We start from the raw sequence: 23,557 nt of genomic DNA on the forward strand, positions 1-23,557 counted from the left end.
GTCTCTTCTAATCCCTTTGTACCTGTTCGAGACGCTATTCCCGTACACGAGCGCTGCAGGTCCGCTAATTACACGACGTAGCGTAAAAGGGCGTGTGGCGTGCTCTGCGCGTGCGTCGGTGTCCTTCCAGTTGCCGCCGTATAATTATTTGCTCGCAAAATACGCCGCGCTGTGGCGTACGTATCGAGAGTGCGAGTTGTACGATGGGGACACTGAAGGCGCCCTAGCGAGATGTAACCATACAGGCGCAATAATAGAGCTTAGTGGCTGTATGGTCGCGTCCGCTCGACGGAACGCACAGGTGCTGCAGGCTATGGCGTTCATTCGCTGAGCACGAGGACGCTGGTTCGACTACCAGCCGCGGCGGCCGTGATTACAAGGAGCGCGGAATGAAACAACACCGTGCTTGGGATGCACTTTATACAGACACCGAGGTGGTGAAAATTAATCCGGCGCCCTTGACTACGACGTTCCTCATAGCCCATGCACTGTGCAGCTTCGGGACGTTAAGCCCGATACATTTTTTTTTTCGAACCTATAGGTCATACTTCTGGAATTAAAAAAAAAAAAAAACGGTGTTGTCTTTCGGCAGCAGAAGTTGCCGAAATACAAGGACCGGAAAAGAAAGACGCCGTTTTAACCTGTAAGGTAAGGCGTTGAAATCAGTTTGTTGAGTGCAGAACGCATTCCTTTTCACTATAGTGGCAAATGTTACGTTGGAAAACAGGAAGATGTATAAACGATAAGAACACAAACGCTCCCTGTTTGATGATACTGTCATTGTGGGCAAAAATAATGCAAGCTGACCGATATAGGGTCAATATAGGTTTCTCAATATAGGACTGTGCGAATATTCGAAATTTCGAATAAGAATAGAATACACTTTGCTATTCGATTCGTATATGAAATGAAGCTGGTCATCTATCCTAACGTCATGATGCATCGAGCGTGATGACGTTCGTTGCTTGTACCGTTCTATGCCTGTACCGTCCGATGCATCCTGTATACCGAAATCGAAATTGGGGTCGAATTCGCAAAGCTTTTTGTTCGTATAAGTACTATTTGTCATTGGCCGGCCGCCGTAGCTAAGAATATGTCTAGCATTGCCGTTGGCTTGCATCGGTTCTTACGAACTTCTTTAGCGTGAGAACGTTTTTGTGAAATCGGGCCGTGGTTCGCAGAGAAAAGTAAGCTTATAGTAAATTATTTAGGGTGTTCGGACGCTAGCCAATGCTTTAAGTGTTTGAACCTTAATTTACCTGAAAAAGAAAGAGAAGTCGAAAATGTCATGTGAGTACACCTTTAACGTTCCTTGCCCGTCCAGAACACTGCGGTGACGCCTTCGCGCTCCTAGACACCGAAGAACGACCGTCGCGAAAAAAAAAAAAAAATACAGAAGACAGCCTCGATCCGCGCGATTGCTTCTCCCGTTTGCGATCCTTTGCTGATTGCGGCGAGCGAGCAGCCATCAATTGGCCATGGATGCCGCTTGTTTGTGTCGATTAACCTTCTGCTGTGTTCGCGCTGCCGCGACGGTCGATCGTCTCGCATCTGCTGGGAAGGGGGGTTATAGCTTGCTCCGAAGCTGACGCATCGACCGTCGTCGGCTCAGCGAACTGTTCTTTCTCCGGCCTGTGCCCCGCTGGGGCCGTCGCAGATGAAGACCGTCGAGGCGAGGAGTAAAAAAAAAAACCCGGCGGTCGTTCTCTCTGCGTTCGCGGCGGGCCCGACTGGGGCGGCGGAACAGGAAAATGAACCCTTTTCACGTCTGCTGTGTACCCGCTGTTTACGTGATTACACTTCCGTCAACAGTGACGAAAGCCGGCTGCTGCTGGTGGTCAGCCTTTGGAATGCGGCTGCCGAGCGCTTTCTTCCTCTTTTTTTTTTTTCTTTTCTTCCGTCTGTCTCTCCTTCCCTTCGTGCCCACTATGCACTATAGCTTCTCCCCTGCCTCGTCCAGTAATCGTGACTCCGCTCTGCGACCTGCTCGTGTTGTGTATACGCGCACCATATAATGATCGAAGCAGTGAACCCGTCTCTCTCAATAACTCCAGGGCGCGCCGCGGCTTGGTCCGAGGTGTGCGTCGACTTGGAAATGGCGGAAACGAATCGGGACGCATTAGGGCTGAAGGCAGATTTGCTCTTGACGGAAACCTGCTGGAAGGGTCTTGGCCAAACACTTCGCGAACGCACACACACAGGTCTTCTGGCCATTTGAAGATAGTGGCGAGCGGCTTCTGCGCGCAAACATGCATGCGGTCTGGCTGCGCACCAGATTTGCGAAACATGGGGAGAGGCGACGCGGTGTTTCCATGCATCGTTTGTTTGTGTTGTACCGTGGGGTATAGGGTACAACGTACTTCTTCTCGGCACTTCTTTTCAACAATTAGTTTCCATCTACAAGGCTTTCAACTTTCATAACCTGCGAAGGTGTGTACTGCATGGTGACTAGTGACATCCAAGCATGGTTTAGGGTTAAATATGGGCGATCTGGCTGCAGAGGTTGGAAGCAGCGCGACCCCTGCTACTGCGCTTCACTTGTAGGGAAAGTGCAAGTTTGCTGCAAGAAATAAATGCGATACTAGGGATCGTATAGGCTATATGCTTGGTGTTGCGTGCATTTGGACACATATATTATATATATATATATATATATATATATATATATATATATATGCTTGGTGTCCAAATGCTGCTCGCGGGCCGGACCGGCGGCGACATCGACGACAAGGACGCTCTTTTTGCGGCCAGTTTCGGTTTCAAGGAGCCTGCCAGGGGGAACTAATTGGTCGCTTAGCTCTCACATGAACTCCGCTATTGAAAATTTGATCGTTGGGATAGGTAGTGTCGAGGACGGGCCCCCCAAAGTACTCATTTGCTGTAGTCACCTATTGTTGATAATTAGAAAGTTAATTAGCGTAATTTTGCTAATTACGCACGTAAGTGCGGAAATTGCCTTGTATCTAGAGGCCGCCAATCGGTGCACTCGAATGGTAAAGGTAACGTGAACAAGATATATATTTTTCTAATTTAAAAATTTGGTGCAGCTAAAAAAAAAAAAAAAAAAAACACCCTGTATATTTAGCGAGGGCGACGAACCAGTGGCAAACAAGTCTTACGAACCAAAGGCTTTGTGAAATCGACCTTACTTGCGACTACGTTGACACTTGTGCGCTTCGCTTTTCGCCACAATGAGCCACCATATTTGCAAATGAACTTTTGAAAACATGGCCACATCCATTAACCTTGCATGCAGAGACAATGCGCATCATTAAGATTCAAGATTAACTTTATTTCTCCAAGAGAAAAAGGCCCTGGACATAAAGCTGCCTTGAAGCAGCTTGACGGGGTCCGGGGTCCACTTAGAAAATGGCAGCAGTGAAGGGGAAAAATGCAATTTCACATACATCATGAATCAAGGAACCGTACACAATGCAGAATTACAATTAAGCTAAATGCAAGACAAAAGTAAAATTAAAATATACAATACACTGAGAAGTAAAAAAAAGAAACAGTGGTATAGCAGAAACAGAAGGTTTAAAATATGATTGCAATTCCACACTACGATATAGTAAATGAAGTCCAAACAAAATACATAGCAGGTATTTTTCCTTTTATACCGTGTCAAAAAAAAAAAAAAAAAAGGAATACGCTAGTTTGGGTTTGAGCCCACCAAATGCGCAAAAAATTGCTGAACAATTGCTTTTATGTTTAGGTTCATACTTTCTGTGTGCCATTTCTTTGTGTTAAGGGTGTTCGGAACCACGAAATGCAACATTTGGGAGCCATACGTTGCGCGAAGTCGGGGTAGATGCCATTTCTATTTGCGTCTGGTGCTTGTATGAGTGTGCGTTTGTGTCACCGATGACAGTTGGATTATGAACTTACCCGAGGTAAGCTCAAGTTATTCAAGGCGCGAAGTATGGTAAATGATACTAGATGATGGATGGGAGATATGCTATGTTTAATAAACGATTGTCTGGTATGAGCTAGGTATAGTCTGAGCCAGAAACTATGCGGATAGCTTTTTTTTTTTTTTCAGAAGTAGTAGTAGAAGTAGTAGAAGAAGTAGTAGTAGTTTGGCTTGCACAGAATACAGGACGCGACGGCAGCGCCACCGCATCTTCGTTACGCGTCGCTGATCGTCGCCCTCTGCAGCTTGTTCATATCGAGGCCAATACAGAAGCCAGTGCATTTGGAGGCCTCGGCCGATCGCGCAGGCAGTGCACGATGCAGAGCTTCAGGCGCATATAACGCTTTTTCAACGGTATACCACAGTAAGAAAAGCACAGTGGAGAGATAAGCGATATACGGTGATTGCTTTACAGGTTTTTTGTGCGTTCTGCACGAGTCCTTGGAAGAGTCTTGCACGTGTTTGTATCAAACTCACGGGCCGTAAGCTCTTCCTAGCGGCATGGGATATTGTTGTTGGCCTCGCCGTCTGGCAATAACCCAAGCCGACGCAGATAAGCAAATGTGGATACACACGCACGCCTGCTCCAAGTATACCGAGCTGAGTTCACACAGCCTTTACTCGCCGCTGGCTTTTAATGGCCACCTCGAATGGGAAGGACGGTTTTGCATTGATGAAGCATGTGTACAGCGTGGCAGTGGGTGACACAAATGTGTCATAATGACACAGTAGGACAGCTAATTCACCAAGGTATCGCTAATTATAACCTGCCAATGAAAGTTTATTCTGCCAACAAGCGACAAGCGAGGAAACTTGGGCGATCTTCGTTGGCCTCGTGGCAGTTGATGCCGCACCACTACTTCCGAGGCAGAGCAAACCATCGCCCTGTATGCGTGAGGTAGCTAGCTAAGCTGTGGTCGTTGTTACCGCTGTTGTTATTGTTCAAGAAGAGATGAGAGGCTGGGAAAATTGGCTACCGGAGAGCATGCTATCTCAACGTGATTAAAAAAAAGAAAGGACACCTACTGATAAAGGAAAATCGCAAATTAAAAATAAAAGAACGACTAAGCGTTGACGTCGTATATGCTATACACATACGTATTGCAGAAGTATTTCATCATACGTATGGAAAACTGTTGAATGCACGCATACGTGTGGATGTGGTTACGTGTCACACATGAATGGACGGCAACGTTCTCTTTTAGTGAGTCTTTTTTGAACCGCACATCACCGTCATTTCCTCAATGCACCGTGTCTCTCGTCAATCGCGAGGGACACGCGATGGTCTGGTTGATCGATGCTTGCCTCTAGCCAACAAATATTCGGAAACTCGTGAACGTGTCACGAATGACGAAACTTAAAATTATAGTAATAATAATTTAAAAAAGGCGTGGCCGAAAGTTGTGTTAAGATATGTTAAAGCACATATTTTTGTAAGACGAACCGAACGAAAATCAGATTCGATGCACCGTTCGTTGTCCAAACTGTGCGGCTATTGTTTTCACCTGATTGCCCCTTATTTTGCCACGTTTTGATCACTGCTGCAATAGCAACGATTTGAGTAGCCTGAGCGTAATATGTCTCAACCAACGTTGCGATAAATTATGTATGTTTTAGCGCAGGATAGGATTAATCGCGTTCGTAGGACATCCGCCTAAGCGTATTCTTCTTTTTTTTTTAAATATATTCCGGTGGATGTTTAGCTCTTTTCATAAGTGAAAGGTGTTGCGAAGCGCGCTACGTCGGTAGGTGTCGAAGATGAGTAAGAAGAGTTTGCAGTCAACACTTTCACTTTTTTGTGAGTACTTGGGACAAACTTATTGCGAGCCCCTTTGACGTATTGTTGTTGGACAGGAACTCGTATTGTCCGCCACTTTGGTGCATGCACACGCCTGTGGCTTAAGGACGGTGGCGAAAGTTGCGCCGGCGTGGCTTTAACGACATCGCAGCAGCATCGTTTCGCGGCGATAACCTTTGCAATGCTACAGAAAGGGCGACGAAGCGTGCCTTTACGGATCCTGTTGCGGCACATCAGCGAACGCGCGGAGTCTTCGAGGCTAATGGCAGCCTTTTCTCTCTCGTGGGCGTATTTAATGATTCACAAGTGGCAGTTCCTTGTCTGTATAGGCGTGTGCGTATAGCCGTGATGAAGCATCGACAACGACGTCGTGGACGTGGATGGTCTTCCGCACTCGCTCGGCTATTGCGCGAAAACTATGGTGACGCGGCAGCGAAGGCTATGCCCTGGTTCTGTTGTCCTTGCTGTCTTATTTCCTAGATTTCTCTGTTTTATTATACATTTTTTTTTCGCATATACGCTGCGGGATGTGGACATTTATTCTGAGATTCGTGCGCCTTCTCTTTGGCCACTTGAAGAACCATCCAAGTGAACCGGATGCATACTTCTGGCGCTGCAGGGATCGTGAAGTATATCGTAACGGCCGGTGTACTTGCGCGGTGCTTATAATCTTAAGCTGACGCACACATCATTCGCATTCGTGCCATGCGGTGTGTGCGAACGCATATAAGTCGCTGACTCGTGTTTCCGTCGCATCGGCCATGACGCAGAGACAGCCGCTTCCGCGGGGTGATTCAAACCTGCATGGGGTCTCGTTTCTTGTGCATCACTATAGTTAAACCCCGCGCTTGCGCTTGTATATATTAGCTCGGAGCCTCGTGGACTTCGAACCGCACAGAGCGGTTCGTAAAACCCGACAAAAGCGAGTCGATTCAAGCTTGTCGGGCAGGATTACACACCTGCAAGTTCGTCGGGTCGACCGAGTGTCCGTCGCGTCGGGCTGGGTCAACTCGGCTGCGTGTGCTAAATCGATACCGACGCTCTTGGGAAAGTGCGTAAACAAAACGGTGCGGGGTTCGGTTGCGTCGGACTTCCGTCGTAACGCGGAACTAGGCGGAGTTCCGTGCGTACGCACACTCTCTTGTCCTGCATCGATGCAAGGTGCCGCTTGAATTACCGACGAGTTTACAAATATTCGTGTAGAGCTGCTCCAGCTCGACCTCTGACTCGACCCGTTGGCAGAGGGGCGCAAACCTCTCTGGACTGTTGCGGCGAAGCGCACGTGCCGCCGCAATCACCAGCGCGCTTGTAAACGGATGCTCACGTCGCTCCCAGCTGTTCAGCAGAGGGCATCACGACGACGCGCACGGATTTCTCGTCGGTAACGTGTATACGGCTGACGCGCGAAGAGGGCCGACGTGTCGAGTGTTTGGTCTGGCATGGCCCTCGCCGAGTGCTCGTGCAAACGCAGCCCGGGCATATCGATAAACGCGCGGCGTTCGTGCGCGCAAGCGTGTATATAGCTCGAGCACCTTGCGGTGTTGCCGCGGATGCCCGCGGATAAAGGGAAACTGTGCATCTAGCAGGAGGTCCGCGACTCCTATAAGCTCGTCCGTGCCCGTCAGAATCTCGAGTGGCCGTATATGGTCGTCCATGCGGAGGCTCGAGATATGCAATGGGGGGAGCGAGCGATATGGACGGCGCGATGACGCGCGATCTCGCGCTCTGCTCCCGAGGCGTAAAGGCGTGTCCCTTTCCTTCCTCTCTCGTTGCCTGTAGCTGTCCGCGACCTAGATATGAAAAGTAAAAGAAAGAGCGAGCGAGTATAGTGCGCTGCCTTGGATCACGGAGCAGTGGCCGGTCGTTGTCGGCGCGCAGCTGCCGATAACGCCACGGCGGCACCCTTGTTACAACGGCTTGTCACCACGACGGCCGCCACCGCTCTCGTTTCGGGACGGAGAAGCCCTCTTGAGATGAGCGGACGTGCGGCGCGTGTTGCGGACGTCGTGTACGGTGGTTTTTATGGTTCCCTCCGCATCTGCGCCTCTCCCATATACCGTCTCCAACGATACGCGGTCCGCACTCTATATACTTGCTGCGGAGGGCGTAAACGGCGCGTATATCGGCTCACGGGAGACATGTCGCACTGTACCGGGTCTCAAGGACGCAAGCGTCTGTCGCATCCCTTTGGAAGAAGGAAGACGAGAATGCACTATACGAACCAGTAACGGGTCGTTGTTTGTAGACGACGCGAACGAGCGGCTTTCAACAGGGCGCGCGGTGCGGCGGCTCTGCCTGCGTATCGATGGCGATTCCTGTCACAGAGGTCACCCCGAGGGGAATCGCCGGGCGACCTTGGCTTCGTTTCGATGCGCCGGCGATAATAAGGAGCCTGCATGCCTGTTTCCTCGCTCGCTCGCGCTGCCTGACACCCGCTCCGCGTACTTCCTTGCACATTCGCGATTTCCGTTCAGGGAGCTAGCTCACTTAGTGGCCCCGCGCGACGGCCTGAATGAGATAACTACTACTACTGGTGTTTATTATATTTAAGGAAGCGCTGTTAACCGCCATATGATGGACGGCGTCGTGCAGTTTACCCCCCTTTCTGCGCGTGAACAGTGCACCGTAGTGCTCGCGTTAGCTGGCCAAACGCTCGCATGTGTATTGTTTGGCATGGCTACTGGTTTGCTTTGCTGCAGCCATGTGTGTGTGAGAGGGGCAGAACGGAGGGATAGAGCAAAGCCACATATAGTCTAGGTGGCGTTGGATAGAGACGAAATACTGAGAGAGAGAATACATGTACTGTATCTCCCGGACTACAGACCGTGGTCCATCTTAGGGTGTGGCCTACATAAAGGATTTGGCATACCAGATGATTGGCTGCAATACCCTTACCAAGTACCATGTACCGACTTACCATGTATACTTCTTGTGACAGTTCAGATTCTGGAGGACCAGCGCTTAGGCGAAGCGCAAAGAATAAAAAAAAAAAAAAAAAAAAAAAGAGGCACATACACATTATGCTGCTGCTGCTTCTTTTTTTCTCTGCTTCGTCTAAGCGCTGGCTTTCCAAAACCTGACCTGTGTTACACCAACCGGCCCAAGTTTCTCCCTTATCGAATTCAATGTGACAGATTTTCTGGCGGCGATCGGTGGTCAGCGGTGGGCTGAGCCGTTGATATCTGTTCTCATTACTATATAGGAGAACGGACACCTCGTGTACATGTACGCGCTCTGCAATCGTTCTCTTCTGTGATTATAAGATCGCGTTGTTATCATTACTTGTCCGACTTCGACGCGGCGTCTTGTGGACCTCTTCACGAAACGTTAGACCAACTTTCCCTCGGAGTAGCACGTCAGCACGATAACGGCACAACCGTGTATTATTATTATTATTATTATTATTATTATTATTATTATTATTATTATTATTATTATTATTATTATTATTATTATTATTATTATTATTATTATTATTATTATTAATGTGTATGCATGCATGTATGCATGTCATAGTATTCGCGCTTCCACTGCTTGCATTGCAGAATCTATAGGTGCGTGCCTTTTGGACTTTGACAAGCACGCGGGCAAAGCGGGTACTCGTATATTACTTGTGAGCCGCGGTGCTCGCGCGTGTTGACAGCCATTCAGTGCGGATTGTAATGGTTCCTGGGAAGCTATATATACATCCGAAAGTGGCGCTGCCATCAAATGAGCGGATGTTCTAACGCGCGATATCGGTATACGTCGTCCTTTGTTCGAACGATAACCAATGCAATTGTTAATAGCTGGAAGAAGGACAACGCGGAGATGCCGACTTTACAAGCTATGGAAGTAACTGAGACGGGATAAGTTCACTGTGAGAGTTCGTATATAGTCCTATAGCAGAAAGCATGCATGGCTGCCGGCCGCGTTGGTCGGGCGTTCAACACTGTTCGAAGGGCTGCGCGCTCGCAGGCTCGCCGACACCACCCTCAGACGGCGCCGGGCCAGCTGGTCTTCTTCTTTCACCTACGACCGCTGACCCTCCCAATGACCGTTCACACCGTGGGTAAGTAGGTGGACGCACGCCGACGGCTTACATCATCGCCGTAGCGCTGCCGTGTAGCGATTCTTATATACCTGTATAAAAGCCACGCAACGTCGTAGTTTAAACGCTGAACGTTTCCATTCCGAGAGGTACATATACAAAGTACACGTTTTAAGCGCTGTTTCATTTGTCCTGCTGACGGAGACAGAGCTTTAGAGTAACATTCCATTGCAGATTGCTTTCCCCATATTACAAACTGTCTCCTGTTAGCATGCAGCCTCCGGTGCTTTGTGTTCACAGACTGCACTCGTTGAACGAGGCAGCTAATTAAGCGGTGTCTTGATTTTTCGAGTGTAAGTATTACGGCACCTTCTTGTTACGCGCAGACATTGGCTTGGAAGCTTTTTGTGTTCTTGTGTTTTGTCTCTGCAACCTCAAAGGACCACTTGGGTAGGACATATCACAATGTCTAAATCTTGTTATTATACCTTTTAAACACCGGATATGGGGTTGAAATTAATAAAGTTCTTGCTCTTCTCCTATTTTGCTAAATTTGTTAAATTATTATTTTTATTTATTTATTTCTTATTTTATTTTTTGCCTGTGTTAGCTAGCCCTGTACCAAGAAGTAAAAATAGACTTAGAAATACGCTTCCAAAACGTACAAAAGAAAAGGAAATCAGCACTGCCGAGGTTGCAGCGTATCTGAAGTATTATCTATGCGAGGCTTAAATGTTAGTGTGTCCCTTGGACTCTTCTGTGTTTGCTCGACGCAATTTGTGATTTACAATCCAATTGGGCTACAGATACAGCTACATCGTTTTATCCGATATTTACTGCCCCAGTTTTACCTTTTTCTTTCCCCTAAACGAGCAATGTTCCCCCCTCGACTCGTCGCAGATGTTTGGCCAGTACAAGGAGGACCTAGGGGCCTTCGCCAAATCCGAGGCGCTTCGGCTGAAGCAATTAGAGAAGCTGCGCAAGAAGGAGGAGAAGCTCGACCAGAAGGAACTCAAGCCGTACCGGCCGGAGTGGCAGCGAAAGTGCTTCGGTGAGTGTGTGTGTGTGTGTGGTGCATACACGTGCACCGTCTCCTATGTACTTCTGCTCTTTAGCGCGATAGCGTTAAGGGCCCCGTGTCGCAGAAAATCCGGTGTCGGCGTCGGTGTCGGAAATAATAATCCCCAACCACCCCGACCGGGCAGGCCCTTCGCGTGGCGCAAGGCGTTAGTGAACAAAAATTGAATTTCTCGAAGTAAAATCCGTCAGAAAAATTGTAAAGTAATACTTAACCACAACCTACCGACGTGATAGCGTCGGATTGTAATTTGAATATAAGAGAAAAAAGCGTGATAAACAGCCAGGGATCTTTGAATGCTATCGCGCTCCACTCTTAAAGAAGAAGAATTAAGCTTAAGCGTCCTCCAATTTTTTAAATATTTTTTTTTGTATGAGGGCACCCTCGCGAAAGTAACGCGTCGTGAGGTGTTTGTAGAACAAAGTTGATCTCTCTCTCCTTTTCTCTCTCTCAATGGAATTAATGGCATGATGCGGTGACGTGAATGGTGCCACGGCGACGCGCGAAATTCAAGCACAAATAGCACATAGAACATGTTGTGTATACATAGCCTATAGGTGTCATTGCAGTAATTGCTTTCCTAGATGTGGTCGAATTCAACGTTGCAACATGGCGCCACGAGGGCTACTACCAACGTCTGCATCTGTAGTGTTCCGCTATTGTGCAATTGATAATATGTGTTAGGACAAGCTAAAGGAACCTCTTGTATCTCAAGTGTAGCATCAGTGCAAAAATATTGTCAAGGGTACAAAATGGTGCCGACAGGGGAGAGAAATAGACAGAACACGAGCGCTAACGTGCAAATACTCTTAATATTGTCAATTTTATGCAAATTTACCTACACTTCTACACTACCGCTAGGTGGAGAGAAGTAATTAAAGGGGAAAATGTGACATTCACCTAATCGTAGCAATTGCTACGATTAGTTGGATCGTTGTTGATGAATTCGACTTCGCCCTGCCATCTGCTAGCAGCCTGTTAGCTCAGATGTTAGAGCGGCTGCCCCGGAAAGGCGGTGGTCCCGAGTTCGAGTCTCGGATCAGGACGACTTTTTTCTTCAACTGCGAGGATTTTCTTTGGAGGAACCCGTATCGGTTTCCTTTGTCGCAATTGCTACGATTGGGTAGATGTCTCATTTTCTCTTCAACTTCTACACTTGTCCAGAAATATTGCTTTCTTTCTTGCTTCGTGGCTCACCGCTCAAAGCGTTCTAGACATGCAGGAGTGGGGATGCGTGTCGTACAAATTGTACCAAAAAATGAAAAACCGAAAGAAACAAAAGAAAACAAAGAAGAAAAAAAAAACAACTTAGGAGGAGCCCATTGCAGTGTCACGATGGTGCGTACATGATAACCAGTCATTGGGACGCAGATCCGCCCGAGGCGGCCCCAAGGACAGCTTGCCAATGCGTTATAGTGCGCGTCCTACAGGTATACGGCCTTGCGCGTATACGGCTGCGACCTGTTCGCGCCTTGCAGCGTGGCGCGGGAAAATCGCACGGAAGCGTCCTTGATCGGACGCATGCGCGCAACAGTATACGCGCGAGGGAAGGGACGGCGTGCACCACTTGCAGGCGGGACGCTTTCTACACGCAATATGACGCCTTTCGGTGACTAGCTGCGTCCTTGCCTCTCAGCTTTGGAAACAATCACACGCTAAGACAGTGCGACCGAGTTCTCGCCACAAGCGTTTAAAATAGCGATGGAGTTTCCTACACACACATCACAGTTTCCTACAAAACTTACTGAGTGAAACTCCTATACGCGCTATAGTGTCGACGGAAGCTGCAAGTATACGGCAGTTCTGCCATCATGGGAACGGCGGGTGTATGGTCCATGGATTTGCCTTTGCAGATTGACCATTTTTCAACGAAATACTGCGTTATAGAAATGCAACCATTCGCAACGATTACGCACGAGGACAGCTACTATAGTTGCCTTACTGTGTGTAGAAATAAATAAAATAATATGAGTGCTTGGAAATGTAGAAACAGAAGGCGCAATAAGGTTACACGAATGTTTGAAACCTCAAGCACTAAGATTAGACAAATCCATGTCTCCTGTATATAGCTGAACGATCGCGGCGGCCGAGTTCCGTCTAGTAATTTTTTGGGAAGATCTATGTGGTCGATTTAGGGACGAAAATTTTCGGTGAACTGTATAGCGTGAGCTGGCGCAGCGCCCCCATTCTTCTCGTCGGAGAATGTTTGGATAAAACCGTTAGGTGAACGAAATTATTTTTTCTCTTTATTGCCTCTTTGTTCCACTAAAGAATAATATCAAGTCGAGCAGTGCGTACTGGTAAATTATACGCTTCTGCAAGACCCACTTTTATCCGAAAGGAGGCTTACCGTGTCAGAAAGGGACGATGCCGATGATGGCGACGTTGTCGTCAAGTTCCTACACCAGCTGTCGTGACGTCGCGGATTTTGACGGCATCTGCTTATGCAAGGGAGGTATTCTGTAAGAGTCCACCTAGTTGACATGTCCATTTCGTCTGCTGTTGAAGTTCTGACTGTCTGGACTGGAGTGCGCTTCAGCAGTCATGAGAGCGCTTCAACTCCAGCCCAGCCAATCAGAACTTCATCAGCAAACGAAATGGACATGTCCACTAGGTGGACTCTTATAGAATACGTCCCCAGGTCTCGTTAAATGTTTATCGCTTGAGAAGGCGCATGCGTTGCAAAGACTCAACCGTAGCAAGTTTTCAGATGTTTTCCTGCCACCAAAACGGCCCAATCACTACAAAAATAATACGAAATCAGTGACGTCAAGCTGTGACGTGCCGGTACGGAATATTGCGGCGCAAAATTCAGGAAAGGGAACGTAGGCCTCAAATTTCTCCACCGTAGTAATCGACCTCTTTTTTTCTGCGAAATGAATGAAAAATAAGTTTCGATAGAATTGTTTACCAGTGCGTACTGATTCAGTGTTGCTCGCATATGCTTTGCCGGACGTTATATCGCCCCGGCTTTGAGTCAAAGACCCTCACTGGGGCTGACATATGCACAACCACAGATAGTGCCGATCGAGGTGATGTGTGGAAAATTGCAGAAAAAAAATCCGTAAGAAAATGTCCAAACAGCATTTTCCTTCGTGTTATCAGTGGATGAATACAATTTGCGAACTTTAAACGGAACTCGCATGTTACGTACGCCGAGCTGTAGCCATGCCAACCAACCCTGTCCTGTATACGTTTACGTCGTTCAAGCGAGGGCTCTGTTCTCGGCGAATGTGTAGGTCTCTGAACTCATCGAACAGAACTAATCAATCATTTTTACATCGACTAAATATTCGCCTTTAGCGTCCCTTTAACGTAGCTACGCCTGCAGCGTTGCGACACGTTGCGCCGTCGGCGGGTGGCCCAACTCCGCGGGAGGGGGGCCCGCGGATCAAGTGGAACGCGAGGCGCCGGAGCGTGACGCGCTCGCGCGCGCGCGCACGCGCAAGGCTTGCGTTTCGCCGCCACCGGCGGAGAGGCAACACCGGTGGCCGCGTTTATTCGGTTCGGTTTTTTAGGGGCTGCCCGTATCCTTTACCCCGCAATACGCATATATACACGCGCGAGGGAAACGCAGAACAACATATCGCGCGCGCCGTTCGGGGTCGCGCGCAGCCGACGAAGCGTGCTCCGGCGGCCGTCGCGCACTGCCGGTGCGACGGCGATGGCGTGCAGGGACAAGCGGCGGTGACCCCGAGGAGGGGATGGAGATTCCGCGTCCGGAAACCGGGCGCGGTGTCTCCACTTCGACGCTATGCGAACACCCTGACAGGGGCGGCGGAAGGCCGAGGACACACTTAAGTTAATCAGTGACGCTATCACAAATTCACTTGTTGTTGCCGTCACAATCCATTGAACATAGGGAGAGAGAGAGAGAGAGATAATTAAGAAGATAACATCGTTTAGCTTCACAGAGTAACAGCGCATGGAACAGGACAAAGTAAACAAACGGACATACTCTAACGAGCTATATAACATGTACCAACCAAACCAAGCCAGCAATCTGTCATTTTTTTTAATGCGCAACGTCTGCAATAAAAATGTGTTCTTGTTCATTTAAATGGATTGTATTTGTCGTTTGAATGCAAGCTAACGTGTTAGTCTTAAGTTTTGCCCGTGCTGCTGATAACGCAGCGGGTACGCTATTTGTTGTGCGCCCGGAACCTTAGTCTGCTGAGCTGCATAAAGCTATACCGAGTAGATACCTTGGTGTCACTTTTCCATAAAGGGAAGTGCTTTGCGACGCACACTTCTTTTTCTCCCTGATGGCTCTATTCCATCATCGTGCTCCACCAATCCACCAGCCTAATTTGTTGTTTTGCCTTTTGTGTATTAACCTCCACTCCGCTGCTCTTAAATCTCACTTCCTCCTGGATCCCAGCTCTCGCGTTGTTTATTTGGAGCTGACGAGCGTTATTGCGTGTTACAATACGCTGAGTCTTTTCCATTCCTATCTCAAAAACTTCCGTGTGCCCGATAACTCCCCACATTCATTAATCTCGCATAAAACAATCGGAATCGTGTGTATAAAAACCCGTACGTTCCCTTATGTCATATGGTATTATTGAATATGAGAGTTACGGGTCATATGGGTTTGTCGGTAGGGATGGCTTGAATGCGGCAGTGGCAAACGTTATCCACACATTCAAACTTTTGCCTGTATATACCATTTTCTCCTCAAGCGTCCAGCCTATACATCCAGCCTATACATCCAGCCTCAAAAGTTGGCTAACGAGGTCGGGTGGTGCGCGCACTGACGGCTGCCACAATGGCCGGAACGACGCGGCAACGCCAGCAGCCGCCTCCCTGCGGCCGTGGAATGCGCTTTTCTATCTAGATATTTTTTTCTCGCCTCACAGCGGCAACGCTGCGGCAGGATGCGCATTCCCTCGGCGTGCGCGCGCATTGCTTTTTTTTTTTCTGCTGCCACCTGCACGCTGCTTGCCGTTGCTTGTCGCTGCTGTTTCGTAGCTCGTCATGACAAGGTTGCGCCTGTCTCTGAGATGGCCCACAATTTCACAAACATTGCCTTAATCTTTTATTGCGATAGCAATTATATGGACACTCCAAAGCAGATTTCTGCCGTTGGCGTCGCCGTCGTCGTCGCCGTCGCCGTCGCCGTGAGGTTCCGTATGACGTCAGTGGAGATGAAATCGTCGCCGCGCGCCGAACGCTGTATGTGCGAGTGAAAGGGCGCGAGGGACGCGCGCTTTCACGGGGAGTGAACGCACGGCGAAGAAAAAAGTTGTCGCAGTTTCACCTGAAAGGCGAAGCATCAATTGCGATAGCAAATTTGTAGAGAGCTGTACGGAGTAATGATGGTAGCTTTATCAGCTGTATAAACTTGGACATGCAGCAGCACCGGCAACACGCAGAACTGTTGTCGACGCCCTCGGCGTTTTGCCCGCGTTCGCACAAAATGCGTGCGGCGTTGGTGACTGTTGCCGGAGCCTCTGATATAAATAGGCACTTGGTGCCGCAGCTAAACGTCGCCTCCCTTCCCTCCCCCCCACGACCTTTCCTTGCGTCAGAAGAAGGCGCCTTTTCCCTCAAGAACCACTTATCAGGCGCGTTTGCTCTACATATATGGTGATGGTAAAGGAGGAAAGAGACGCCTACTTCTGCAGCCCTTAAGGGAGCACGGCACAGAACGCGCGTTTGTTCTCCGCCGTGCGTTCACTCCCCGTGAAAGCGCGCGTCCCTCGCCCCCTTTCACTCGCACATACGGCGTTCGGCGGCGCGCGGCGATTTGGCGCTGAGCCGTGCTCCCTCAAGGGCTGCAGAAGATAGCGCCAACCTTTCCCTTTCCCTCAAGAACCACTTATATCGCGCGGCGACGATTTCATCTCCATTGACGTCATACGTAACCTCACGGCGACGGCGACGACGACGGCGACGCCGACGGCAGAAATCTGCTTTGGAGTGTCCATATAATTGCTGTCGCAATAAAACGCGTGTTCTGCGCCGTGCTCCCTTAAGGGCTGCAGAAGTAGGCGTCTCTTTCCTCCTTTACAATCACCATATATGTAGAACAAACGCGCCTTCTTCCGACGCGCGAAAGGCCGTGGCGGGGAGGGGGGGGAGGGGGAGGGAAGGGAGGCGACGTTTAGCTGCGGCATCAAGTGCCTATTTATATCAGAGGCTCCGGCAACAGTCACCAACGCCGTACGCATTTTGTGCGAACGCGGGCAAAACGCCGACGGCGTCGACAACAGTTCTGCGTGTTGCCGGTGCTGCTGCATGTCCACGGTTATACACCTGATAAAGCTACTCTCATTACTCCGTATAGCTCTCTACAAATTTGCTATCGCAATTGATGCTTCGCCTTTTTTTTTTAGTCACGCATTACGATGGACTGTCAATAAATGTGTCCAAGTTCCATAATTTCATCCCAAGGCACTGAACACTCTATTGAAAGAGTGTCAAGGGGGTACGATGATCCTTTGTTAGTTATCTTCTAGTTAGTCCTAGTAATTACGGAATAATTAAATCTCGATTTAGTGTACAGTTTAGTGTCACGCTTTTTCATTATTTGACTCATCGACTCGAAGGACATGTAAGTTAATTATTGGTTGCAGGCGCATTACGAGGAACGAAAAAAAATGTCACAGTTTCGCCCTAAGGGCGAAGCAATGAATGCGATAGCAACACAGCAATGTCATACGAAGTAAGGTGAGCGGCTTTGGTAGCAATATGAAGTGTAGTAAACATGAGCTGATTAAGCAAGCAGGTGTGCTGAGGCGTAAGTAGACCGACATGAAGAGAGACTCGATGACCACGAGAAGGCGCGTGTGAAACGGTGGTGTTGATGAGAAGCGCTTCCCGTGGGCAGCGCGTGCGAAGGGACACACCTGTAGCGCTGCACTGCCGATCCGGGCAGCATTACATGTGTAGCGTGCGTTGGAAAATGTGGCCCGATTATTACTAACTTAATGAACAATAATGAATAGATCACACTGAATGACTGCAGACAACGACTGTCAAAACGCTGGCAGCGCATGCGCATACGCTGCAGCAGGCGGGCGAAGGTACGTGCGGTCTATCGCTTCAAGAGAAACTGAGCGGCGAATGCACAGTGCATAAAGGCCAGAGCCGTGTGCGAGCGACGAGCGCGGCTGTTGGCAGAGTAGAAGTGCCCCCCCCCCCCCCCCCCCCACTCCCGCTACCTCCGGCGCTGGCTTCCCGCTTCCTTGCTTGCGCGTGGGAGATTGAGTGCGTTCGCTCTCCGTGATAGCGCGCGTCCCCGCACGCTTCCGCTCGGGCATACGGCGCGCGGCGAAGATTTTATCTATACGGAACCTCACGGCGACGGCGACGGCGACGCCGACGGCAGAAATCCGGTTGAAGTGTCCATATAATTGCTATCGCAATAAAAGTATATTCCTTCGCCATTGCCATCGCAACGTGGCACATCCCGTCAAAGTTGGTAACGTCTTCACAGAAGCAGTCGTGTATAGCAATATTCTGCAGAATGAAGTGAAATAGAGCCACACTGCGTAAGGATAATGTTGAGTTGACCCGCAGCACCATGCCCTCGTTCTTTTTTTTTTTTTTCCCCTTGGCCACTATACTAGACAGAAATCGCAAAAAATAACTCGCGTATACAAACGCGTCCACCTTGACTGAAGGGGGTTATGGCTCTGGGCCGGTATAATGTAAGCATTCCTTTCGCTCGATTCTATTCCTTTATTGTCACCGACCAATCACGTACGGCTTTCCGATCCCTGCGACAGGGTAATCTCTCGGACCACTGACAAAGCGCGAAAAAGGATAGCATTGCAATGTAATCGTTACGTTGTCCCGACCTTACTCTCTACAAAATGTGTCTTATTAAGGATTCCGCAAGTAAAATTTGCAAGTCTACAACTGAATCTAACGTTTTCCTTTAATGTGTAACATCGGCCACGTTTGGAAGTTTCGTTTATGCTGACTGACCCGTACTGCCTCTCTCTCTCTCCCCCAATGTCCTTCTCGCAGACTTCTTGTCCAGCATCTGGAAACACACGTTCGCCCGCCTCGGCGAGGACTGGGTCTTCCTCATCCTCCTCGGTGTCATCTCGTCGCTCATCAGTTTCTCCATGGACTACGGCATCTCCATGTTCCTCAAGAGTACGTTGCCCCTCCTTTCTTATGCGCGCCCCAATCGGCACGAAGCGGCGCGCATCGCTTGCGCCACCTTTAGGCCGTCGTTGGCGTGACTACCCATAGGTGTAATTAGCTATGGTTGAAATTGAAGTGTAGAAAATAATTAAGAAAAGGAAAAAAAAACACGTGTCTGCTCCTAAGTTCACCTGTTAGTTTACGTGACGCCATCGGGCAAAAAAAAAAAAAAAAAAAAAAAAAAAAAGATCGGGTCATGGCCCTGAGTAGCGCCAACACTACCTAGGCTTGATCTACGCAGTACACATAAATACCTAAGTTAGTGTCAATATTGATGGCCGTCGCCGTAGCACAGTTGCTAGTGCAACGCACGAATAACGCGGAGGTTGTGGGTTCGGCTCTCGCGATCGATAACTTGTCTTTTCGTTCACTTTGATTTTCCGTTTTCCTCATAAGCTTGAATGTTTCAATTTCAACCACAGCTAATTAACCCTATGGCTTCCTTTCATTTGTTGCCTAAGGCCTCATGTCAGAGGTCGGCAGTATTTCTGAAATAAATTAAATAAATAAATAAATAAATAAATAAATAAATAAATAAATAAATAAATAAATAAATAAATAAATAAATAAATAAATAAATAAATAAATAAATAAATAAACTGTCTGTTGGCTTTACGTGATCGTGATCTACTTCACCTCGAGGCTTAGCTGTACTCCGAAGCTCTGGTGCAACCTTGTCTGTGTGAGATGAACACCAGTAAATAAAGTACAACGGTGCCGATCATAAAAACTAAAAAATAATAATTCAAAAAAGGGTCTGAATGTTTTGGCTGTCGCACAGAAACGGTGCTCAGAGTTGTATTTCCTTTTGTTGGACGCGATACGGCGATGACGAGTGCTTCGAGTCTTCCCATGGGTAGTCCTATCGCAACATCACTAGTTTCTTTATTTCGTCCACTAAAATCCAGTCAGAACTCGACATTAAACTATTTTTTTGTCAAGCGGAGCTCGGTATTGTCTTCAACTCTTTAGTGTTCTTTTCTTCTTTTTTTCGTGTGTGTGAGTGCGTATGTGCAAATGTGCAGCGTGTAAAGTTTAGTGACTTTCTTTCATGTCCTCTTTTTTTTTTTCTCTCCCCCCAGCAAGAAGATGGCTACACAGAGATCTGACGGACAATTTAATATTAAAATACGTTGTTTGGGTCTTCTTTCCAGTATTATTAATATTATTCTCATCTGGATTTGCTCACACCGTAGCGCCGCAAGCAATAGGTACGTATGCGAAGTGAGCTTAGCGTGCATATGACCGAAGCTATTTGAAGTTTATGTGCGTGCGACGTCTTTTCTTTTTTCTTTTTGTTTGTTTTTCACGTTCGGTTTTGAAGTTGAACGTTTTAATAAGACACTGTCTAGTGATAGGTACCGAGCACCCTGCAAGTATAAAAGTGCAGCAAGCTTGTCTAACATAGGCGTAGACGTACTATTGTATACCAGAAGCAGCGTTGCTCGCGACATCAGATCAACAGTAATTCGTTAGAAACGTTCTTCTATTGCATGAATCCTTTGTTCGAAAAAAGAAAATATATAAACAAGTACTTTATTGATGATTACGTCTCTGGCTACGTATTTGCGTTCTAAGTCGGAGGTATTGGGTCATTTCAATATCGAATTTTAGCCTATTGCAGTTTTCTGAATAGCTGTTCACTGAAGACGTGGACGGGAGGATCAGCGTTTCTAGAGGCTGCTTCTTCAGCCTCGAAACGTCAGAAAAGTTCTCGTGTTTCATGCTCTTCTCGTCAAAAGAGAGAGAGAGAGTCACTATTCATACATAGATATGCTACTGCCCACGCCTTTAATGCCAGCAGCTAAGCAACACACAGCCTCTCATTGCAGGAATAGTTTCTTGCGCTGCGGTTGAACTCAGCGTCACAACACGTCACTACCATCGCTGTTATTCTAGTATGCGTTTCCGGTATTCCGTGAACGGTCACAATACGACTAATAAAAGTTGTGTACGCTGTGTTTGAGCACAGCGTCGTAAAATGTCGCTGCATAAGCGCGGCTTCTAGTGTGTCTGCGGCTTCTAGTATTCTGGCATATTTCTGCATTAGCGTGTCTGTGCTAAAGGGTCGGACGCTAAAATGAAACAATATAACCTAACTCCGTTCAGTGCAGCGAATGCCAGCATTCGTATATCGGCCATTCGGTAACGAGGGCCATCTGGGAATTCTGATAAGGGAGCAGAGCTCGTCCGTTGTGCGACACTGCATCCTTCCGTGAAGCTTACATTCAGCTGGCGTCGCGCGGAGGCCAATCAAAAGTGACAGTGGAAGAAACGGAAGAGCTGATTCTTCATTCTGGTTGGGTGACGCGACCCATAGATGTCGCTGCACTCGAGCGACGGAGTATCAATGAGCCTAAACTGGTAAATCGCTCTTTCGGAGCGTTTTCTGTATTTAGCGGGAAAAAAAAAAGATTAAATTAGCTTTGAAGGATCTTGGGGTGTATGTCGAAGAGCTGAGCACGTTTGCGTGAGTGTGTGTATAGGCCATGGTTCGTGTCGCAGGCTCCGGTATACCCGAGATGAAGACCATCCTTCGCGGAGTCGTACTTAAGGAGTACCTCACCTTCCGGGCCCTGGTGGCCAAGGTCATCGGCCTCACTTGCACCCTCGGCAGCGGACTGCCGCTCGGGAAAGAGGTGAGCCGCTTCTCGCGGTGCGTACGCGGCTTTGCCTCCGAGATCGGTGGCGCGCTGCTCTGTGCGCGCGCTAGCTGATCTCGGTTGTCGAGCTGACGCGACGAAACGGATGTAGAAGGCACATGAGACTACGGACGGCGCTCATGTGCGTACAAACATTTTACGTCCGCGTCGTTGTACCTTTCCTATACAACAAATTAGAAGATGATATACTTTACAAGCCTTGGCGGCCTGTTTACGTTATCCACCACATTGGATCATTTAACATAGAGAAGCACTCAGTAAGTATACGGAGAATCGCAGTCAGTGGCTCCGAGCTAATGACGACTGCGCGAGATGTTCTTTCGTTCAAAGCGAGCCGAACAGACTCTTAAAAAAATGTTGTTGGCTTTCTCAGAAAGCTGGATCCCCAAAATATGGCGATGATACTCATCATTAAAGCGACAAGTAAGTGCTAAGCGCATGTTAACATTTTACTGCATGTCAAGCGACTTCGTGTACTACCTATGCACAGTGCACAAAGAAAACTATACTAAAGCACTAACATTTCCAGATTAACTATATGTTGAATATGATGCATTGCAATTAAGCGTGATGCAGTTGCAAAAAAGCTACCTTGGCGTTTATGAAAACGTTTGTTAAGGACGTTCTTGCATCTCCCCTTCGCTAAGAAGTTCCGAAAGGTCGCTTACTGATGGAGTTGTTACATAGTCTATAGATGCTGGAGCTAGCGAAAAGACGCAACACAAGAAGACGTACACGGAGCACACGCTTGACTTAACAACGCACTTTATCTACTTGAAACATGTCCTCAAGTCGAGCGAAGCGCGTGCGTTTTCTTTAGTTTTTTTTTTTCTCTTTTTTTGACAGGTTCCCACCGCAGCCTTCGCCAGACTCGGGTTTCTATTGTGTGCATAGAGTTTCTCACTATAACACCTAGAGGGTAATCTGGCGCCACCGTCTATGCGAGTTTCTTAAAGGGCGATGTGCCGTCATGGGAATGACGGGATATGTGTCTGCGAGGCTTGTGCTGGCTGGTGTTGTACATAAAATCTACATAAAAGGCTTTCATTCACCCATATTACATCTCTCAATAAACTTTACTCACCTACAATTCAGAATCAAGCGAAGGAAGGCAAGAACAGACGACAAGTTGTTCCGAAGCGAGCGATAATCTTGTTGTCTGCCCTCCAACTTTAGCGGCCAGGTGATAGTTTTTACGTTTCATATAATTGTACATCCAATAGTAAGTCCTCAAAATTAATTATGTTTTTGTGTAATAATAAAGCTAAAACAGCTTTTTGCATGCTGTTTTAGCAGAAAATAAATCATTGTGACAGACGGAACGGTGCTAACAGGCGCGTCTTCAAGGCTTTCTGGCTCTCCGAGAACGATGCCAATCCGAATTCACAATATACCGGCATTCCCATGGATACCACAGGGTAGCAGCGCCAGTTTTCCCTCTAGGTGTTATAGTGAGAAACTCTATTATTGTGGACATCTTCAAATTCCGCCATATTGTTTAAATGCGCCATGTTGGCGTTTTCAACCAATGAGAGACGGCATAGCTGGCTTGTTAGCCAATGAGAGCTGACGTGATGGCGAATTTGACAATATGACGTAATTTTACAATGTCCAGAACAGCATCCTCGGCTGCTGCTGCTGCCGTGAATCGAATCGTAGTGACTCAGCAATGTGCACTAAGGCGCCAGCAACTTAGTACGTCTTTCTTTGTATCTTTTTCTTACATTTTTTCTTCTTTTTCTAATGAGCTGCTTGCGTTCGTCTAATCGGTGTTGAAGGGCTTTATGTTGCAGTTATTATGCTCGTGTGACTCATTCAAGCGTAAGTCGCGCCTGATTGCGCACCTTCACAATTGCATTCTCTGTGGGGCAGCCAGGGCGTAACGCTACAGAAAGAAAATATAACCAATGTGCGG

The 23,557-nt window shown here is 48.0% G+C and overlaps 1 protein-coding gene across 1 annotated transcript in view; it reads left to right on the forward strand.

Annotated features, from left to right (window-relative positions):
- LOC119442265 (chloride channel protein 2-like) overlaps positions 1 to 23,557 on the forward strand; it is a 105,151-nt gene that overhangs the window by 41,468 nt on the left and 40,126 nt on the right. The window contains exons 2-5 of the mRNA XM_037707073.2: positions 10,642 to 10,792; positions 18,797 to 18,928; positions 20,062 to 20,190; positions 21,485 to 21,618. Of these exons, the coding sequence (XP_037563001.2) occupies positions 10,642 to 10,792; positions 18,797 to 18,928; positions 20,062 to 20,190; positions 21,485 to 21,618 (546 nt within the window). The remainder of the gene's footprint in view (positions 1 to 10,641; positions 10,793 to 18,796; positions 18,929 to 20,061; positions 20,191 to 21,484; positions 21,619 to 23,557) is intronic.

The sequence above is a fragment of the Dermacentor silvarum genome, chromosome 2 (genome assembly GCF_013339745.2).
Source record: "Dermacentor silvarum isolate Dsil-2018 chromosome 2, BIME_Dsil_1.4, whole genome shotgun sequence".
Taxonomy (NCBI): Eukaryota; Metazoa; Arthropoda; class Arachnida; order Ixodida; family Ixodidae; genus Dermacentor; species Dermacentor silvarum.